The 19,601-nt window shown below is 36.0% G+C and overlaps 1 protein-coding gene across 1 annotated transcript; it reads left to right on the forward strand.

Annotated features, from left to right (window-relative positions):
• Positions 1–10,764: 10,764 nt before the first annotated feature.
• On the forward strand, positions 10,765–13,449 carry LOC149771579 (uncharacterized protein KIAA1958-like). The gene is made up of 3 exons (XM_089948330.1): positions 10,765–11,309; positions 12,911–13,099; positions 13,395–13,449. The coding sequence occupies exons 1-3, from the start codon at positions 10,765–10,767 to the stop codon at positions 13,447–13,449; spliced, it is 789 nt and encodes a 262-aa protein (XP_089804456.1).
• The last annotated feature ends 6,152 nt before the right edge of the window (positions 13,450–19,601 follow it).

The following is a 19,601-nucleotide window of genomic DNA, read 5'->3' on the forward strand; positions in this document are numbered from 1 at the left end:
CATAAATTCGTACCGACCCATCTCCCTTACAAACAATATTTGCAAAATAATGGAGACAATAATCGCAAATAGGTTAAAACACTACCTAGAAACCAATAACCTACTCTCCATAAATCAATGTGGCTTTCGGAACAAACGGTCCACCATTGACCAACTTCTCAGATTGGAAACAGACATCAAGCTCGCTTTTAATGCACACAGTAAAACCAATCACATCCTCATAGCGGTTTTTCTTGACCTAGAAAAAGCGTTCGACCTAGTATGGGCCAATGGACTAATGGCCAAATAAAACCAATTTGGAATAACTGGACGCTTGTTCATCTGAATTGGCGATTTCCTCACAGGCCGGAAAATTACCACAAGAATAGGCAACACCCATTCAGAAGAATTTTCACATGAAAATGGAACACCGCAAGGCAGTGTGATAAGTTCCCTAATATTTAACCTAATGGTAAACGACCTTGACCTCAATGCAGCCTCTACAAAAATAAACTTGTCACAATTTTCAGATGATAGTGGCATATGGAGGAATGGAAATCCTGCCAATAACACAGTAGTTAAAGAAATCCAGCAGAGCCTAGACAACACAGGGAGATGGGTGGACAAATGGGGTTTCAAAGTATCTCATGAAAAAACTGTGGCAATCATATTCACCCCCAAACGAAATAACAACCTAGTGTATCCAAACTTCTATATACAAAATCAATTAATCAAATACGTAACAGTAGTAAAATTCCTAGGAATGTTCTTTGACAACCACCTCACATGGAAACAGCACATTGAACAACTCACCCAGAATTGTAACAAAGATCTCAATTTACTCAGGAACATCACAGGGACTGACTGGGATCCAACCAGGAAATCCTACTCACGATATATAAAACTCTAATTAGATCAAAAATGGATTACGGTTGCCAAGCATATAACTCGGCTAAGCAACCTGTACTACAAAAACTTGACATTATCCAAAGAAAAGCCTTACTATTATGCATAGGAATACTCCCCTCAACATCATTAGAAGAACTAGAAACACTAACAGGACAACTACCCTTAAAATTACGTAGGCAAGAACTGCTCCTCCGAAACTCCATTCGATTAAACACCCACCCAGACAATCATCCCACCAAAATAGCTATAAACAAGTGTAAAGTTGTCTTCAAACCCAAAATCATACCCACCACACCAAGTGGCAAAGTAATCCTTGATCTAAGAGAAACGATACCTCTACTAAAAAAACAGGTAACAAACAATACAGACCAGAACAAATCACCATGGTTACAAAAACCACCAAGGATTAACACTGAAGCTACCAAATTAGGCAATAAAGAAGGACAAGAAAACTTAATAAAACCTGTACTGGTAAACGAAATCAACCAAAACTACCCGGACTATGTTAACATATATACTGATGATCAAAAACAAACAATCCACCAAGAATAGCAGCAGCAATAGTCATCCCTGAATTCGATATACAAACGGGATCCAGATTACCTGACTATTGCTCCATTTACACCACTGAATTCTGGGCTATACTTGAATCACTACAATGGATCAAATACAACCAAATACCTAAAGCAGTCATTATAAGCGATTCCCTAAGCGTTATCAAATCGATCCAAAATCGCAATACACACTCAATGGAACAATTCATCGACAGAGCATGCCAATTAATCGACGATATCGCCACAGCACATCAATTAGTCGAGCTCATGTGGGTACCGTCGCACATTGGAATCTCTGGCAACGAGACAGCAGACAAAGTTGCACAAACCAAACTTGGAGATCAAAACTCTATCAAGCTTAACTAGACCTCTACAGAAGCACTAAGCTTCGCACAAACATGGCAAGATTTTTGGAACTCCTCCACGAAAGGTAAAAAGTACCATGAAACCAAAAAAAAACGTAGATAGGAACATATAGCTACCTAAGGGTACCTATTTAGAACAGAAAACCATAAACTGGATAATAACTAGGACCCAAACCAGCAACCATTAACTGGTTTAACTGCCACACCACCGAAGATCTACACCACGTATTCAATATGTGCCCAAAATATCAACCCGCTAGGAAAATATTTATCAAAAACCAAAAAGAGATTGGATCACCACACACATACCCAGAGTTTCTTATGGACTCTAATAAAAATAAACAATCAGCATATAAAAATATAAATAAATTCATAGACTCAGCAGGACTTAGGAACAAAATATATTTACTATCCCCACAAAAACAAACGACCCAGTAACTAGCTAAATAAATTTAGAAGCCCCCACATAAAAACCCATAACATATCATTCAATTTTATAAAAATATTAATAAATAATTCACTTACAAAGCACCTATAAAAAACTAAGGAAACTGCAAAATCGGATGTCCTAGATGTCCTTAACGAACTGAGTAATCAGCTAGGACTCCGGTCCTAGATGTCCTTAACGAACCGTGTAATAGGCTAGGACTCCGGTCTCTTGCTAAATAAAGTATAAATAGCATTCAATCTCCAAAAACATTAATAAATAAATAACTTAAAGAGGCAATATCTAAAACCTTATAAATAACACAACGTAGGAAGCACACCCTAAACACCTCGACTAGTAATACCATAATAACCTTGAAGATCTCTCTTCATACATGATTTCTACATACAACCTCTACAAACAGCATAGAACACCCTCCTCCTTTTTAGAACATTTTGAAAACAAAAAGAACAACAACAAAAAAAAACCACAAGAAACACTAGGCAAATGCAACAAGAAACCAGCGATGTGAAGCAACCAGGCCTTTCCCGAGCTCTCCTTCCCAATAATGACAGCCAACCATTCAACTGTAAGGGACCTTTATGGACCCACAGATTGAGGCCAAACTATCAGGGTTCCTTGAACCCATAAAAGCCTGGGGGAGGTGGCACCATTCCCTTCATCAGGAACAACTAGCAGGCTGCGGTGGAGTCAGAAAAAAGGTGGTACATGCACAATTGTGCGCACGCCACTAAAATCAAACAGCTCAACAATGTCCATGTCAATTTGTGTCATGGCAATTTACCAACAACGTTCCTATATAACTTTAAGTTTGCCAACACTGGCATGTATAGGTTATAAATTTATAATATTAGTAATATTAATAATATTATAATATTAGACAATCCTCTGCTTATCAAACATCTTCATTAAGCATGTACATATAATATGTAGAACACTCTCAAAATGATCAACACAGACTAAGTTGATAATACTGACATGCAGAATTAATAATCAACCCAGTTAATTCTTCATATGCAACTGGCACGAGGGAGACAGACTGACATAACAATATAAATATACACATAAAGTGAAATAGAGGGATTGACGGAGTGGTAACTGGTGTCTCTGAAAACTGCAAATATATACCACAGTAAATGTATGGAGTGGAGACGCAAAGCAAACACTAAAAGTGGGTGGGTGTTCCGCTTCAAGTTCGATGGTATGTTACTCGCATAATTGTTCAACATTCTGTACATTACGTTGATACTGTTAACAGACATTTTATTATTTTTTAAGAAAGGATATTAATCGGAATAATCCTTAGCAAGATTCAGAAAGCAAAATCAATACAAATGTTTGCTATCCATTTTAGAGGCACAATTTTTTTTTTTATAGATATGCCCATGTCACAATAATTGATTTTGTTCTGAATTTAATCCATTTCCAGCCATACAAGAAGTTGTAAGCTGTCTCGTGATGATTCTTGTCACGAATCTGTAGCCTTCAACCAAGTAACAGAAAAGACAACAATGACAAGTTTTGTATTATTCAACAAATCAGTAAATTTCCCAGGTTAAAAATTTAAAATATGAGAAAAACTTACTGCACTCTGAGCTTTATCCAAAAGAATGTCCACTATTCCACTATTCTATCACAAAACCAAAAATACAGAATATTCCACATAAACTCCAATATTGATAATGTGATGATGTAAAATAGCACTGAATGTGCCGATGTACCAATACTCTTGCTGCATCATTATGATACGAACCATAGTGAGTTCTCAGTTACCACAAAAATCATAAAAGCATAATTCCTGCAAAAATCATTGGTTGGTGGGTTTTTCAGGGGTTGCTTTAATTACTTTTTGTTTGGAATTTTGTTTTTAATTTGTGTTTAGATAAAATACTTCCCAGTGAGATCTTACAGTCATTTTATGAAAAGCCTGTACAGTAATAAAGTGCGAGTCAGTCTAAAATGGTATTAAAATATTATAACGATTCTTTATTTTGGTCTTAATGTATTTCTTTCTATCCTTCCTTTTTACATTGCATTAAAGAAAATGGTACATACTATTACCTGATGGTCTATTTCTGAATTATATTATATTCACAGAATTTCATTCTGTGTAGTCAACCGTTGTTATTTATCTGGTTACACTAACACTTAGGCGATTGGCACCAAGGGAGACAATTCAAAAGCTGTTATTGAAACTGATTAGTTTGGGTAACGTTTCTTTTACGTTCATCCATACCACGAGAAAAAAAAAAAAAATGTTTCTTATGATATCAGTGGCGTACTGACGAATTAGTCGGACGGGGCATTGCACCTAGCGCCAGAGGTCTTGGTGAGAAGCAATTTAGATGGCAGTATAAAAAACACTACATGGAATTAAATTGCAGAAAAATCATTGGCCATGCTTGGGGAGCCCACAGCGCTCACCCAAAACCCATAGCCATTGGGAGAGGGCACTACTAGCATCCTACCAAGAACCCTCCCCCGACTTCGGCCCTTAGAGCTCGTATTCTGCCCCTCTGGGCCCTCATCATCGCCCTGGGTACCATTTATGTCACTGGCCTTAGGGGCCATTTACCCTTTGTATGTCATCGTATGTTGTAATGAGCTCAGAGTCTCGGTTGATAAAACATAACAGGATAAAAAAAAAATCGGAAAAATACTCAAATCTCCTGCTTTAGTGTGTTTTTTGTCAGCATGATCGTCACACTGTGAAGTGTAAGCCACAGCATGATCGTCACAATGTGAAGCGTAAGCCACATCATGATTGTGACAAGGTGAAGCGCCAGTGATAACATTAACAATGGGATGCCTAATAACGATATATGAATTTAATCAGAAATTCTAAACAATTTATAACTGCTGTGCATTATGGAAATTTGAACGTTTAAGGACACAAAAAGTAATTTCTTGGTAAACAGTAAGAAAGTAAAAAGATTAAAGCTTGTATAATAAATGTGTAAAAGATGAACTGACAATGAAATTTTTTGTTAAACATAAAAATATTACATGAAATTTCTTAATTCGGGCCTATTGTTTCTATTTTCTTCCCGTAATGAAACGAAATGAACTCACAATGTCAGGTATTTCGAAGAAAAAGTTCCATTATTTTTTTCCAAAGGAATTATACAAATAACACGACCGAATATTGCGAATAAGGTGGATTACCTCTTTCTCTGTGATATATCAGTTTAAGACTCCAACACCACCACCATTATCATCACCAAAATACCTCCATATAGTGTGACATAACAATATGGAAACGTACGAGAACACATTTTGCATGTAATGGGAAAAACAAATTCATGTTTCAAAACTTACTTTCTAAACAAGGAACATCGGCCTAATCCAAGCAAGGTTTCGGACTTCAAAATTTTCTACATGAAAAATGCAATCATTTTTACTCTTATTATATCATTCAATATAGTTCAAATCTATCTTATGAAGACTTCTCTGGGTATTAGTAAAATGTGGCCGCCTTGGTGTAAAGAATCTCATGAAAATGGTTGTTAAGGTATGTGATTGCTTAATACAGGTAATTTTAAAGGAACGTGTGACTGTATACTTTTTATTGTATTTTTCTCTTTTCTCAAGAGGGTATTTTAGAAACATTTAGTGCTAACATAAGGGTTATTTTAGAAGGTAGGCTTATTTATATTTTCATGGTTTACTTGATTGTTTAATTTGTGTAGTTTTCATACCAGTTCACACGATAGGAAAAAGCTAGCGGTAATTTGATGCATTTATGTCTCTTTGCTTATTCTACATACATAAAACAATATTGGCATGGTTGACTTAAGGGTATGAGGGGCCTAAAGCGTAGGGTACTGGGTAACTTCCATATGGAACAGAGGCCATTAAGAAGGACCTATTCAGCTGGATGGACTAAGGCTATATAGCCTTATTAACCTAAGGGCTAATTCAACCCTGCATACAGGTGGATATTTCAGAATGGTTCTTGGACCTTTTTGGGTGCGAATGCATACTAGGGTTCATCAGAAAGGGATTTAGTACGATACATTTTCTTATTATATACTTTATCGATAGTCCCACATGTTTAATGGAATTGCAACCGGCCAAACCCCATCTGCATTCAAGACAGTTATATAAAAAAAACGGTTTTAGAGCCTCTGTATAGGGTTCGATGAATTACTTCTGGCTGCTTGTAACTAAAAACGGAGAAGAAAAGTAGAATGCTTACCACTTCATACTATTGATGGCCACGGGAAGTCGACAATAACGTTTTCTAAATGTCATCAGTGTTGGGATATCGGTAAATATATCACTCAAAGAAACAAAACAATTTATCATGCAAAACTAAATAGATTAAATGAAATTAAGTAGATTAAATTAAATAGATAAAATTTGAATACATCTAAAGATTTAAATTACATGTAAACAACTAGAAATTAAAAATGATTTATACAAATATTGAAATTGGACGGCTTTTGATCGCTAGCATCTTCTGTTTCAGAGAGAGAGAGAGAGCGAAAGTTAGACTGACATTTGATACAATGATAAAATGTCTCAGTCAAAAACATTCCTTTTCACGTAGACAGTGAATTATTATCCCCTGGCAACAAACATCATGTACACTGTACATTCAAATGTACCCACCACAGCGATAACCGACTGAGACAATCTTCAACGATACTGTAACAGTAGACCAAATTGTTATTGTTAATGTTACTATTTCGTTGCGTTTCGTTGACTATGTTTAACTCAGATAACTTAGTTTTGGGCAGCGTTTAATTAGAATCACCCCATATATATGTGTTCGCCTCCATAGCACTTAAATAGTGTATTTTTCTGCAATGTGTTAAGGTATCATTCATTAATTGAACGCCGTGCGGATTAATATGCTTGTTTTATGCATATAATAAAAATGTTATTGACTGAATATTGCAAAATATTGCAATTCCAATCATGTGGAGCAAGGATGCCACCTGAACAAGGGTCGAAGATCGGGCCAAAATGCGAGAACAAAAATAGGTCTTGTAAAAAACAAAAGCGACTGTTAATAAAATTCTTAACCAACTTCGAGCTTATCTGCGTGGTGAAAGGTTTATAATGGAACTGCGAGTCAAAGACAATTTACTCGTAGATATGATAACGAACAGGGTTGCGACATAAAAAACGATAATCATTAAATTTTATGTAAAATCGCAAACAATTTCATTCAAAAATGAGGACTGTACAAATTTTGTGCGAATTTCAAAAATTAAGGATCGTAAAATTGTGGGTTAATTTTTAAAAAAATAAGGATAGTAAAGTTTTGTGTGAAATATAAAAAACAATGCAAGATATTACAGTGGAAGATACCATGTTAAATATGAAAATAATTGTTTTCCGAGGTAAGCGTATGACGATTATGCTTGACAATGAAAAGTACAGCACGTATTTTAAAAACAGAAATAAGATAAAGTTGTCTCTCGTTCACAAGAAAACTGAGATTATTTTAGTAACCTGGGTTACAGACTCACTTTCTGATTCTGTTGATAATCTTTACAATCCAATATCACAAGACAAATACACAAAGCTCACAGTGGATAATGAACTGAAAAATTGTTATGTCGATAAATTAATAGTCTCACAGGTAAATTTTATCAAAATGCTAGAATTTGGTTCTCTCATTAGTGGTAAAGTTAATCTGTACCTGTTTCGTCATGACGACGAGAGTTCTATAATAGCGAAAGCTTAGACTAAAAAGATCTCAACAGGTGGCTGTGTAAAAAAAAAATCGTGAAATCAGACACTCGCAAATGATCTAAACGTTATACAAGACCATCTTCAGAGCGTGTATTTATGAAATATGTAATTGTTGATTTTTTTAAATAAATCCCAGCCAGTTATTAATAGCAGATTTGAATTTTATGACAATGATATGTATAGTAATTTTGCGTGAAATATAAATATCATTCGCTAGCGATTTCAAACAAAAACCCATACTAGTTATCTTGAAGGGGTGTATCTACGCCAAATCCCTATTTTGTATGACGACGATGAATGATTCAGTGGTAGGTCCTTGACAGGTAATCAGTAATGAAATCGACGCTGTGGCCCAATAAAGTTATTTTCGTATTTTTCTTAGATAAACAAGGTGGGGTCGGGAGGTTAGTCATGCTGTCGTCGTAATACAAAATAGGGGTTTGGCGTAGATACCGCCTTTAAACTAACTACTGAAGATAGTACTTAACTAGATTTTGTATATATATATATATATATATATATATATATATATATATATATATATATATATATATATTAAGATATTAAGAGTGTCTGTAGATTGCGTAGGATCGATAAACGATAAAAGGTGTTTAAGTATAAGGTATGTGTTTAAGATCATTAATAATAATATTAATAATAAACTTGTTTATTAGATAAATATGTCTATCAGGTGGATTTTTTAAAGAATTAGCTATTTGCATTGAATGGGTGGGTCAATTGGGTTCTTGTTCGATGTGTATTTTGTTTTTTTTTTTTGTTTTTTTTTTTTTTGCTAGATTTCACAATGTGAGTAGGTGAAAATGAGTTTTAGTGCCGCATGCTTATATATAAGAAGGGAGCTGAGCAACTTAATTTACTCCTATTTTGGGTTCTTATTTCATGTGTTGTTGTGTTAAATATCGGACTGAATGTTGTGTTTAGATAATTTGAGAGAAGTTTACGTTTTAGGATTATCCACTGGAAATATAAAGTGTTCATTTGACTGAAATATTATTTTGGACCTACTGTGAGTTTATTCAGAGGAGTTCTGGACAATGTCATTGTAATATATCAAAACTGTCGGCAGACACAGTCCCATTTTTAAGACTCAACGTAAGTCTACGAATACACTTTTCGCAAGTTTTAAACGCAAGAAAATCTTATGCTACCTCGTAAGTGTGTTTCACAGAGACATTTCGTACATCTAAGAAAAACGTTTGCGTAATCTACTCTCTTATATGGGAGGTAGATAATAAAGCGGTACTATATACTAAGGCACCTGCATGCTTTTTACTAAAGGACAAAGAAGATGACGATTATAACAACAATATCAGTACAAAAATATCCGGTCAAACACACCTTTATATATTGGTCATACTGAATGAAATATTGATAATACTTCCAATTAAAGAAGACTGTGTACAAGTGGGTGCCCGATTGTTTTTAATTTACATTGCCAACGTTACGGTCAGAGTTACCATATGCAGAACCCCGTCCCCCATCCGAAATAAAGCCATAAAACTGTACCCTTTAAAGACTTTTGCGCCTTTAAATAAATCACAAGTTTTAATTGATTTTAACATTCATTTAACAAATTAAGATTGTCATGTTTCAAAATCTGCCCTTGCCTGAATGTTGCCTCCCTAGGTTTTTACCTTGCCTATCTAATGTGAAAACAGTAAATCTGTGCGTGTGTGTGTGTGTATTTGAGCAAACCGAGGACATTCATGAGATTACACACCAACATACCGAGGACACACCTCCACCCAAGGACGTCCTCAGTGGGAAAAATGGTAAAATCTTGCTACTAGCAACTATTTTATCCTAGAAAAACGTACAGTCATGATTTGTAGGAAGGTCCCCATTTACAAGCTTGATGCTTGTTCACGATTTTGAGGTGTATCTTTCTTCCAAAGCTGGCGATACAAATGCCCCAAAACCATGTCCTCCATTGCCGGGTGGAATACTTGTAGATAGATCTCGGCCATCAAATTACACGTTGCAAAAACGTATTCTATCCCTTTAGATCCAAGCATCAAATACAAACTATTTAGCTAAACTATAAGAAGAAAATCTGGTGCATATAACAGTCCGTTGTATTTTTAGTAATATTTCATGCATTTGAGACAATAATGTTGGGAAATTCACGACATATTCATATTACATACGTCCAATACAGGCATATAAATCTACGACATGTACAAAATAAGTACATCAAAATGTTATTGGAAATACGCATGAATTCGTTGTAGAGTTGTAGTGAAATTGCCTAATTATACGACAAATTTATAAAGTTAAAAGGTTTTACACACGTGAAGATATTGAAAAAACGTCCTTGATAAGTAACATTTATTTTATGATTAGTAATTGAGCTTTATTTTATGCTAAGCAGTGAATTAATTTTCTAATTAAAATAATATTGATATTTCCCTGTAGTGAAAAAATAATATTTTTCACTACAGGAACTACTTTTTTGGGCCAGAACATACTTACTTCCCTTTGATTTTCTGTCAATGAACTACTTTTTCCTTATGTACATGTCATTGTCATCTCTGTGGCATCTGCAACCAATATTAAAATGGAAAAACTGAGTACTGGTGAAACTGCAGTAGAAATATTACTGTCAGATGTGACAAGTGATGATGAAAATCTTCAAGAAATAGATTTTCAAATGATACAGCCACAAAATTTCTTTCAATGAGACGGATTTAAGAAAGTGACTTCTGAAGATGTGGATGTTTTCTTGGATAAACATGCAAATATCAACACCAAGAAAAAAATTTAAGGTGACTTGAAATTGTTCATGGCTTTTCTTCAGAGTGAGGGGGAACAAAGATTCCCAGAGTTTATCCCACCATCAGATCTAATCCAACAAATTTCTCATTTCATCTTATCTGTCAGGAAAAAAGGAGGTGATGAATTTGAACCATCATCACTTAGAGGTATGATATCATCAATTGATCTCTATCTATGCACAAAGTCGTATGGTGTTTCCATAATAAATGACATTCAATTTGACAGGAGTAGATCTGTTCTAAAAATGAAACTGAAGGATCTAAAACAGTTGGGAAAAGGCAACAAACTGAGGGCAGCTGACCCAATTTCTGACCAGGACCTACAAAAGATGCATGAGGCTAAGACTCTGGGTGCTGACAATCTGACTGTTCCTTTACATTCAGTGTGGCTCATCTGTACCATGCACTTTGGAATGCGGACAAGAAAGGTAAAGCACAACCTGCAGTGGGGTGACATCTCCCTGCAAGTAGATGACAGCAACCAGGAGTATATTGTGTATAATACTGAAAGACAGACAAAAACAAAAACCGGAGTGAATGAAAGAAATATAAGGTAATGAATGTTATGGATCCTTGCCAATACTTTGAATAATGTCAGAATAATAAAAACATAGAATTACCATGAATAAGTGCATGATGTAAAAATAATGAATGTCATACATTTCTGGAAATTTGCTTAGTGTATAAAGTAAGCCAGTTTGGAAAGTTTTACCTGCTAGAAAACAAAAGTAACCTTTTATTTTCTTCCGCCACTCTGATGTAACAAGAAGTGTCAAAACTCATTGCCAGTGCTGCACAATAAACACTATGCTGGTTATTGAGTTCCTGGTATACTTCAAATCAAATACCAAAGTAACCCAAAAAAACTCAAGTTAGCAAGCATAGGTTTCAGTTCATTATCCTTGTAAAACCTGAACGAGTTGAAGAGATCTGAAAAGAAAATAATACATCGCCCTTGAATTAATCAAGTTTTTAATTTGTCATTAAGACAAATGATTGTACATGTGTACAAGTGAATAAAATCTAATGACTTGCAAAACCAAGAGCATATGCCATACTTGACACCATCAGAAAGACCCTGTAGGTCTTTACAAACTTTGGGGTCGTCCATTAATTATGTCAACAAAATAGGGGGGAGGGGGTTTGAAGAAGTTTGACAATTGTTGACATGGGGGAGGGGGAGTTCAAGATAAATTGACGTCAACAATGTTTTTTTTTACAATAAATTTAATAAATCAAAAAATAGGAAATTAGTCGGTGCGTTGGTATGGCACACACTCGCTCGCCCGTCAACAGCCCACCAGTTTAATCCTAAACCGGCTGAGCTCTTGCCAAGGACGTCATAGTCTTGCATCATCATATTTTATTTTTATTCAGTGTAGATTGTAGACTGTAGACAGATTTTTAAGGAAAGCTGTTACTAAATTCAAAGACTGCACTGAGCCATAGACATCTAAATGGTATAGCTATCCATGGACTTCTATTAAATAGCATCTATGTTATATGTATAGATGCTATATATACTGAAGTCCATGAGCTATCCCTCCAAGGATGGATAACTGAGCCTAGGAAACTTGAGAGCTTGACTATTATACAGTCATCTTTAACATAATACATAAAATAAATTATGTAGCCTGCACAAGCATACAACTTCTTCAACCAGATGCAGTAACCTTAATGCCTTACAAATATTGTACACTTTGATAACAGACTCTTGTTCATTTCAGGCAAATGCCACCCCCCACCCCCCATTTGCATGTGCTGTAAAATTGCTGTAGCCTATATACGAAAATTAATGAATCAGCCACTATGCCCATTATAACAATTGAGGAACATTTGGCTTCCCCATGGGAAGATGATAGAAGCTAGAATATAAACTCTCGATTTTTTTATGAATTCAAAGTGTTATAGTCAATTTGAAATCTGTTAAACAAGTAAAAAAAAATGTATTAAAATTTTTTGTAGACCTTTTAATTTCCATAATTCTATTTTTAGCATAAAAGCAAGCCGTATAAAATACTGTTAGTTTGTTGGGGGGGGGGGGGAGTAAAATTTTATTGGGGGGGGGGGTCACTGAAAGTTTGACAGTTGTTGACAAGGGGGTGGGAATTGCCTAAAAATTGTTGACATAATTAATGGACGTCCCCTTTATAGAAACAAGCGTCCTGTAGATATGACTGGCCCTGAGAGTCCTTTTTTTCTCTCAATAAATGTGGCACACCCCAAACCTGGACAGTGCTGGTACAAACAGACACCAATGGGGATCAACAAGTTATATGGGATCATAAAGAAAATGACTGATACAGGTCTCTATCCTACTGACAAGCGTATAACTCCTTACAGGTAAATTCTAAATACTTATTTATCATCTGCAAATGTCATCACATTTCAATTCAAAATATCATATATAACCTTTGCTAATCTGAAATTCTCATCTGCACCTTAGCATAATATGAAGACCGTTGTAACAAGTTAAAGAAATACAGTTATAATGCAATTTACCTGTATCATAGCAAGTACTTAGGTGAAACTGTGTACGTAAAGAAAAATGTAAAACTACTGTCAGCTATGAACACCTGCATGTACATACCGCGTACATGTATTTATATTATTTACAATTTACACTTTCTATTTGTAGTGTTCGGAAACACCTCATCCTGAAGCTCAATGATGAATTCCAGCGAATCAAATAGTTCAAATATCAAGACACAAAAGCATCACCTCATTAAATAACTACAGTAACTTAAACCCCGCCCAAAGCAGAAATATTTCAAACATTTTGTCTAACGTACCTGCATTATCATATGTCCTACAGCATGCCATACGTGAAACGGCTCATGGTCGTTCCGTACCCAAGTCGTTTCGTACCCAAGTCGATTCGTACCCAAATGAGTCGTTTCGTACCCAAAACAATGGTCGTTTCGTACCCATGGTGCTGGTCATTTCGTACCCAAATGAGTCGTTTCGTACCCAAATCATGCATACATATCTTCGATTATTAAAATATTTAAATCTGTTTTAAAACAACAAAGTAAATATATGTAAAATGCAGTGCCAAATTAAATCTCTCTCTCTCTCTCTCTCTCTCTCTCTCTCTCTCTCTCATATATTTATGTGGAGGATAATAAAAGTGAGAAAAAATGTGCACAAGTATGCCAAAGCGATCGGCTGTCTCCCCCTCCCCCAAAAATGGCTAGGTTGCTCATATAATATACCACGTTCAACACCTTTAAAAGCAGGCGACAAAAATTGAAATTAACACCAGTATTGGGTCTTGGAGAAGAGAAGCTTACACAAACGACACTATTGTTGCTGCATTCAGCCCATTATCAAAAGATCGCAAAATGTAAAGTTGTTTTGAGGGGATAACCATTTGTAATTTATCGGACACGTTAGTCATTACTAAATAATACCAAGAAATATGACAAGTAATTGTTAATTGGAACTATACAAAAATAATGGACTTATTCAATTATTTAAACCTGCCAGCGTTTTTTTTTTTCTTCTTCTTACTGGCAATGTGAATATTTTTTAAATTCCGTTTTGTACATAGATGCTCTTATACAGTGAAAACAATACAATTACCGTAATTATCTGTGTTTGGTAAAATTTTTGCCCAGATATGTTTTGTTTAAGTTAGGAAAAGGGAGCTGTAAATATGAAAATACTTGTACACTTGTGAATTAATTGGTGCGAAACGACAAGCACCTTGGGTACGAAACGACCAATTTCCACTGGGTACGAAACGACTTGGGTACGGAACGACCAGGTAGCACGTGAAACGGCCCCACCAATAGCACCAGCGACCGTCAGCTCCTTTACAAAAGAATGTCAATCATTTCCTGGACATGAATTCCCTTGTATTCTTACAAATGCAATTATTCACGGCGACATCCATATACACATTCAGCAAAGAAGCGAAACTCAGTCTCTTTCACAGACTACACAGTAAGTCTCTTTCACAGACTACACAGTAAGTCAGTGGTAAAAATGCGAAGAGCAGCGGGAGTGTGTCTTCACAGCCAAGGAGATGGAAACGTATTATTTCCAGTGACATCGACAGTGAATAAAATACACTTGAAATATCCACTAGATCCTGTATATATGTTTTAAAGTTTCTCACATGATCCTGTATTTTGTTATTTTAGCCAAATTCAGCTTCATTCACTCACCGTTATCACCGATTAGAATGTTAAAAAAATGGCGTCTCGTCAATTTCACTTTGGTTTAACTTTTTTAATATTTTCTTGCGCGCTACTAATAAAACAATTATACATTGATGAATTACTTGTGGTTGTTTTCTTATTAATAATCCCTGTCTGTTATCCTTGAAACTTGTAGTTTGTTATTCTGGAAATATCAGTTAATTTTTATAAATCTGATGTGGAACTAATTTTGTGCGCAGGTGCACATAGCACAGCAGAATATGTACGGTAAGCAGCTGACATTACCGTAAGAAATCTGCTAATTCACTGTGTCACAAACTTTAGGTATCCAAAATGTGTGAGCATAAAATAAAAATAATATTTGCTTGAAACAAGTGAATAACGGATACATTTCATCCACTCGATGAAATATATCTGTCATTCACTCGTTTCAAGCAAATATCCTCTCAGTGGCGTCACTCGGGTTGGTGTCACCCAGTGCGGTAGCTCATGGTGTCACCCCCATGGTCCTCCTTCCGTAACAGACCATACAGAATCCTTAGTAATGTCATTTTGGTGTCACCCCCTCTGATGGTGTCACCCGGTACAGTCCGCACCCCCCGCATCCCCCTAGCGACGCCACTGCTGTGCCTGCTAGTCATGTATTTAACTATCATCGGTTATCCGCTTATGAAATCCGACTAGACCGAGCAGTGTGTGCTCTGTAAAATTTGCAGTTTTTCATTTTGGTGTCACCCCTCTGGAATGGTGTCACCCGGTGCGGTCCGCACCCCCCGCAATCTTCTAGCGACGCCACTGTATCCTCTATATATCTGCCCCTATTTCATCATTTGACATCGAAATATCACGAACCGAATTTGGAATTCACAGAACTTCAGTAAATATATCGAAATATAATTATTTTATGTAGAGGTCAAATATTTATCATCAAGATGATCAGTCCTAAAATGAAACATTTAATTGCAACAATATGTTTTTCATTATCGCGCTATTAAGACCTACTAATGCACGTGCAAGCAATCATAATCATAAACTGTTGAATGCATTCAATTTACTTTTAAATGTAGATAATTGCTTCAATTGGTAATTTGATGACTTTAATTAGCATGTTATGAATTGTGTTTGTATCCATAGATCTGTTGTAAACACCTTTGCGAGGTACCTTGAATTAGCAAATGTATAAACTAAGTGATCTGGAAGGTGAACCAAGAGAGTGTTGTGTTGTACCATTAAAGTATATTCTTGTTCAATCATGGCGCCAAAACAACAAAACGGGATAAAATGTTTGTAAAAAGGTATTAGAAATGTATCCCCATTCACTAACTCTGTGCATACATGTGCTCTCATAGAACTCTGTACTTCACGTCTGGAATTACGAAACTGTATAGCTATTTGGGAGGCTTCAATTTAGTTAACATATATACGTTGTTGTTGTTGTTGTCTTTAGTATATCGTTTTTCTTTGTGTTGAAGTTGATATAAAACACTATACAGATTACATCAGAAATATTGTTGTATGCTTGATCGATGTATTAAGCCAAAGTGACTTGAAAAACACAGTCTCCGTGAAATACAAAATATGGTTAACACAAACATTCGTTCCTATTTTCAACATTAAATCTGCACGTGCCAGAGAGAGAGAGAGAGAGAGCAGAGAGGGCGAACAACCTCTAATTGGTTCACCCGTATTTTCGCAAATTAGGCCTTCCTACGAGATCACAAAAATCGTAAAAAAATGCGATATCCAGCGTAAGACAACTCCGTCGATGACAAATTGGCTTACCTGTTATCGCCGATATGATTTTTTATTCTTTGTTGCATCGAAGGAAACATACGCGATTATTCGGTGACAATTTGGAGGCGCGCCCTCCCTGCTGCTATGAATTAAATCATCATTATATAAATAATGGCAAATATCGGAGAAGCACATTCCGCTAGAGTAGCTCGAGAGCGACTAGAAGCAATAAAAAAATTTCTTCCCGTGAGAGATTATGTGAGACAACAATTACAAGCGCGGCAACAAGCACAAGTTGAATATGTTACAGGCATAGAACAATTATTTAAACCCGTTACACCAACCACTGAAAAAGCTGCGGTGGTCACTGAAAGAGCTTTATTGGGAGATATCAAGGACGAAGAAAAAGAAAAAGGTATTCTTCCAATATTAAAACAGACCGCTGAGCAGACTGAAAAAATAGCAGCGAGAACTAAAAAACAAAAAAGATTTTACGAGATCTTCCAACTGATATAGCTGCAGCTCAACCTCCGCCCGTCGGCAAAGAAATACGTGAAGGTATTGGACAAATTCGTACTGAAGTTGCCGACGTGAAAAAAGAACTTGCGTCTAAACCAATAAAGGAAAATATTGGGCTGATTCAAAATTTAGGGAGGATTTTGTCGAAGATATTAGAAATACTAAAAAAGAAAAATTACCCGAAAAAATATTAATTAGTATATTTAATAAATCTAGTATCTTAAAACCCGGTTCTGAAAAAGTAACTGATGATAATCTTATTAAATGGATATATCGCATACATAAAAACAAAAAACAAGCCAGAGATGATGATTTAGAATACAGAAGTCTTGATGAAGAAGTAAAGAGATTTTATAAAGAAACACTGAAACAACTAGAACAACAACAACCCTCCCAGCAGGAACCTTCATATCAACTTCCTCCACCTCTGCAACAGATAGAACAACAACAGTCTTCTTCACCGCAGCAAATGTTGATGTCGGAACTTAAAAGGTCTGAGGAGCTACTTAAAAAAGCAAAAGGAGAAAGATCGCCCTTAAGACTATTTAAGAAAAGCACGGAGACAACAGAAGAAGGAGCAACTGGCAGTGGTTTGGGAAGTGGTCTTATCCCCTGTCCTAACAATATCGTCAATGACGTGCAACGGTTAGAAGTTCTCATAGGAGGAAAGCGAGCTGGAAATAATTCACCGTAAATAATTAATGAAGCAGCTGATATCTGTCAGCGATTATTTCAAGGTGGTATCATGGATGCTAGTATATACCGAGAACTTATTGGTGAGCTCGTTGATGACTACCACAGTGACTATTTATTAGATAAATGAATAACTTATAAAATGATCCTACACAATTCTCATCGTAGACCAGTCATGGTCAGGGTTGTAAATTCACGATTGCCTGTATACAGAATGTTTTATGGAAATAGACTCGGTGATGTTGTTTGGGGATTATTTGCGAGGATGGCTCCTAAAGCAATACCGATCGCAAAACAATTATCAATGAAAGCTTTTGACGTTGTTCGTGATAAAGCTACTGGTGCTGTTGGTAGCGCTGCCAGTAAAGCATTCTTGGCAATCAAGGACAGACTAGCACGATTAATACGCAGACCACCACCACCGGAGAAATTACCGAGCACCGAAGTGATGCCCACCGATGTTAGCAAGGTAATAAATCAAGCCGCAAATCAAAGACTATCGGCGCTGATAAATCAAGGAATAAATACAAGTCTGGCGGCGGGAAGCGGTCTTCGTTTTAGACGATAACAAATTATAATAAAATGTTTAAACATCAATCTGACACGGCATTTGACATAGACGAACCGGTTCTTAAAAATGAATCAGTGCGTGATTTTCAGTACTATTCCTATGACGCACGAGAACCAAATCAACGAGGACGAATTGAATTACAGGTTCAAGATACAAGTAGATATTTCTTGCCCGCTGAAGCGTTTATTGAAGTAGCAGATGAAATTATAAAAACAGATGATACAGTATACGGGGATGCGGTTAAAATCGGTTTTGTCAATAACGGAATTATGGCCTTGTTTGAAAGTGCTGCGTATCTCATTGACGCAAAAAAATGAGTCAATCGAGAACAATGTTGACTTTGCTACAACAATAATAGGTTTAGCAAGATACTCTGATGATTATACAAGAGCAACTGGCCCGTCAATGATGTTTGCCAAGGACACTTCTAATTTACCTAACAGTGATCAATACATTATTAGACGACCAAAATACCGCGCCGCACCTAATCCTGCTAATATTGACGTGGAAGACATGATTATTAATGCGAATCCGGAATTTAATTTAGGTTCCGCTACACGCAGACAAATGTTAAGCGCTGGTCGTAGAAATTTTTCATGTGTGATTCCACTATCGCATATCTTTGGATTTTGCAGAGATGTCAGAAAGGTAATTTTCGGAGCAAAATATACGATTGTGCTTTTTAGAAAAGGTGATGACAATGATGCTTTATGGCGACCTATATGCGACGCTGGTAAAGTAAAGCTGACAAAACTTTTATTGTGGATGCCAGTAATGACTCCAGCAATCACTGAAGAACAGCGACTGCTTTCCTTTATGGATCAAGGTGGTAAATTGCTGTTATCATGGCTTACAGTAACCACAAATAGCATTCAAAGTGATAATAATGGTGTATTTACTTGGCATGTAGCATCACAGCAGGGAGTTTCTGCACCGCGACATATTTTCATTGCTCTTCAAGATGTTACACGAATAAACTCACAAACACGGAGTCATATGATATTTGACAAACTCGGCGTTACTGACGTTTCTTTAAAAATAAACGGGCATCAAGAACCATTTGAAAATATACAATTAAATTTTGATAATTATCATGTTGCAAGTGTATATCAACGTTTGACGAAATATCTCGCGCATGATATAAATATCGATAATGGTTTGC

This window comes from Sinohyriopsis cumingii, unplaced genomic scaffold (genome assembly GCF_028554795.1).
Source record: "Sinohyriopsis cumingii isolate HCF-2022 unplaced genomic scaffold, ASM2855479v2 utg001759l, whole genome shotgun sequence".
Lineage (NCBI taxonomy): Eukaryota > Metazoa > Mollusca > Bivalvia > Unionida > Unionidae > Sinohyriopsis > Sinohyriopsis cumingii.

Bases quoted from the DNA above. Each gene is read 5' to 3' on its own strand.
- LOC149771579 (XM_089948330.1), top strand. From the start codon at position 10,765: ATGGCTTTTCTTCAGAGTGAGGGGGAACAAAGATTCCCAGAGTTTATC. The intron at 11,310-12,910 runs GTAATGAATGTT...TCCCCTTTATAG, and splicing joins GTGAATGAAAGAAATATAAG to AAACAAGCGTCCTGTAGATA. The intron at 13,100-13,394 runs GTAAATTCTAAA...TTCTATTTGTAG, and splicing joins AAGCGTATAACTCCTTACAG to TGTTCGGAAACACCTCATCC.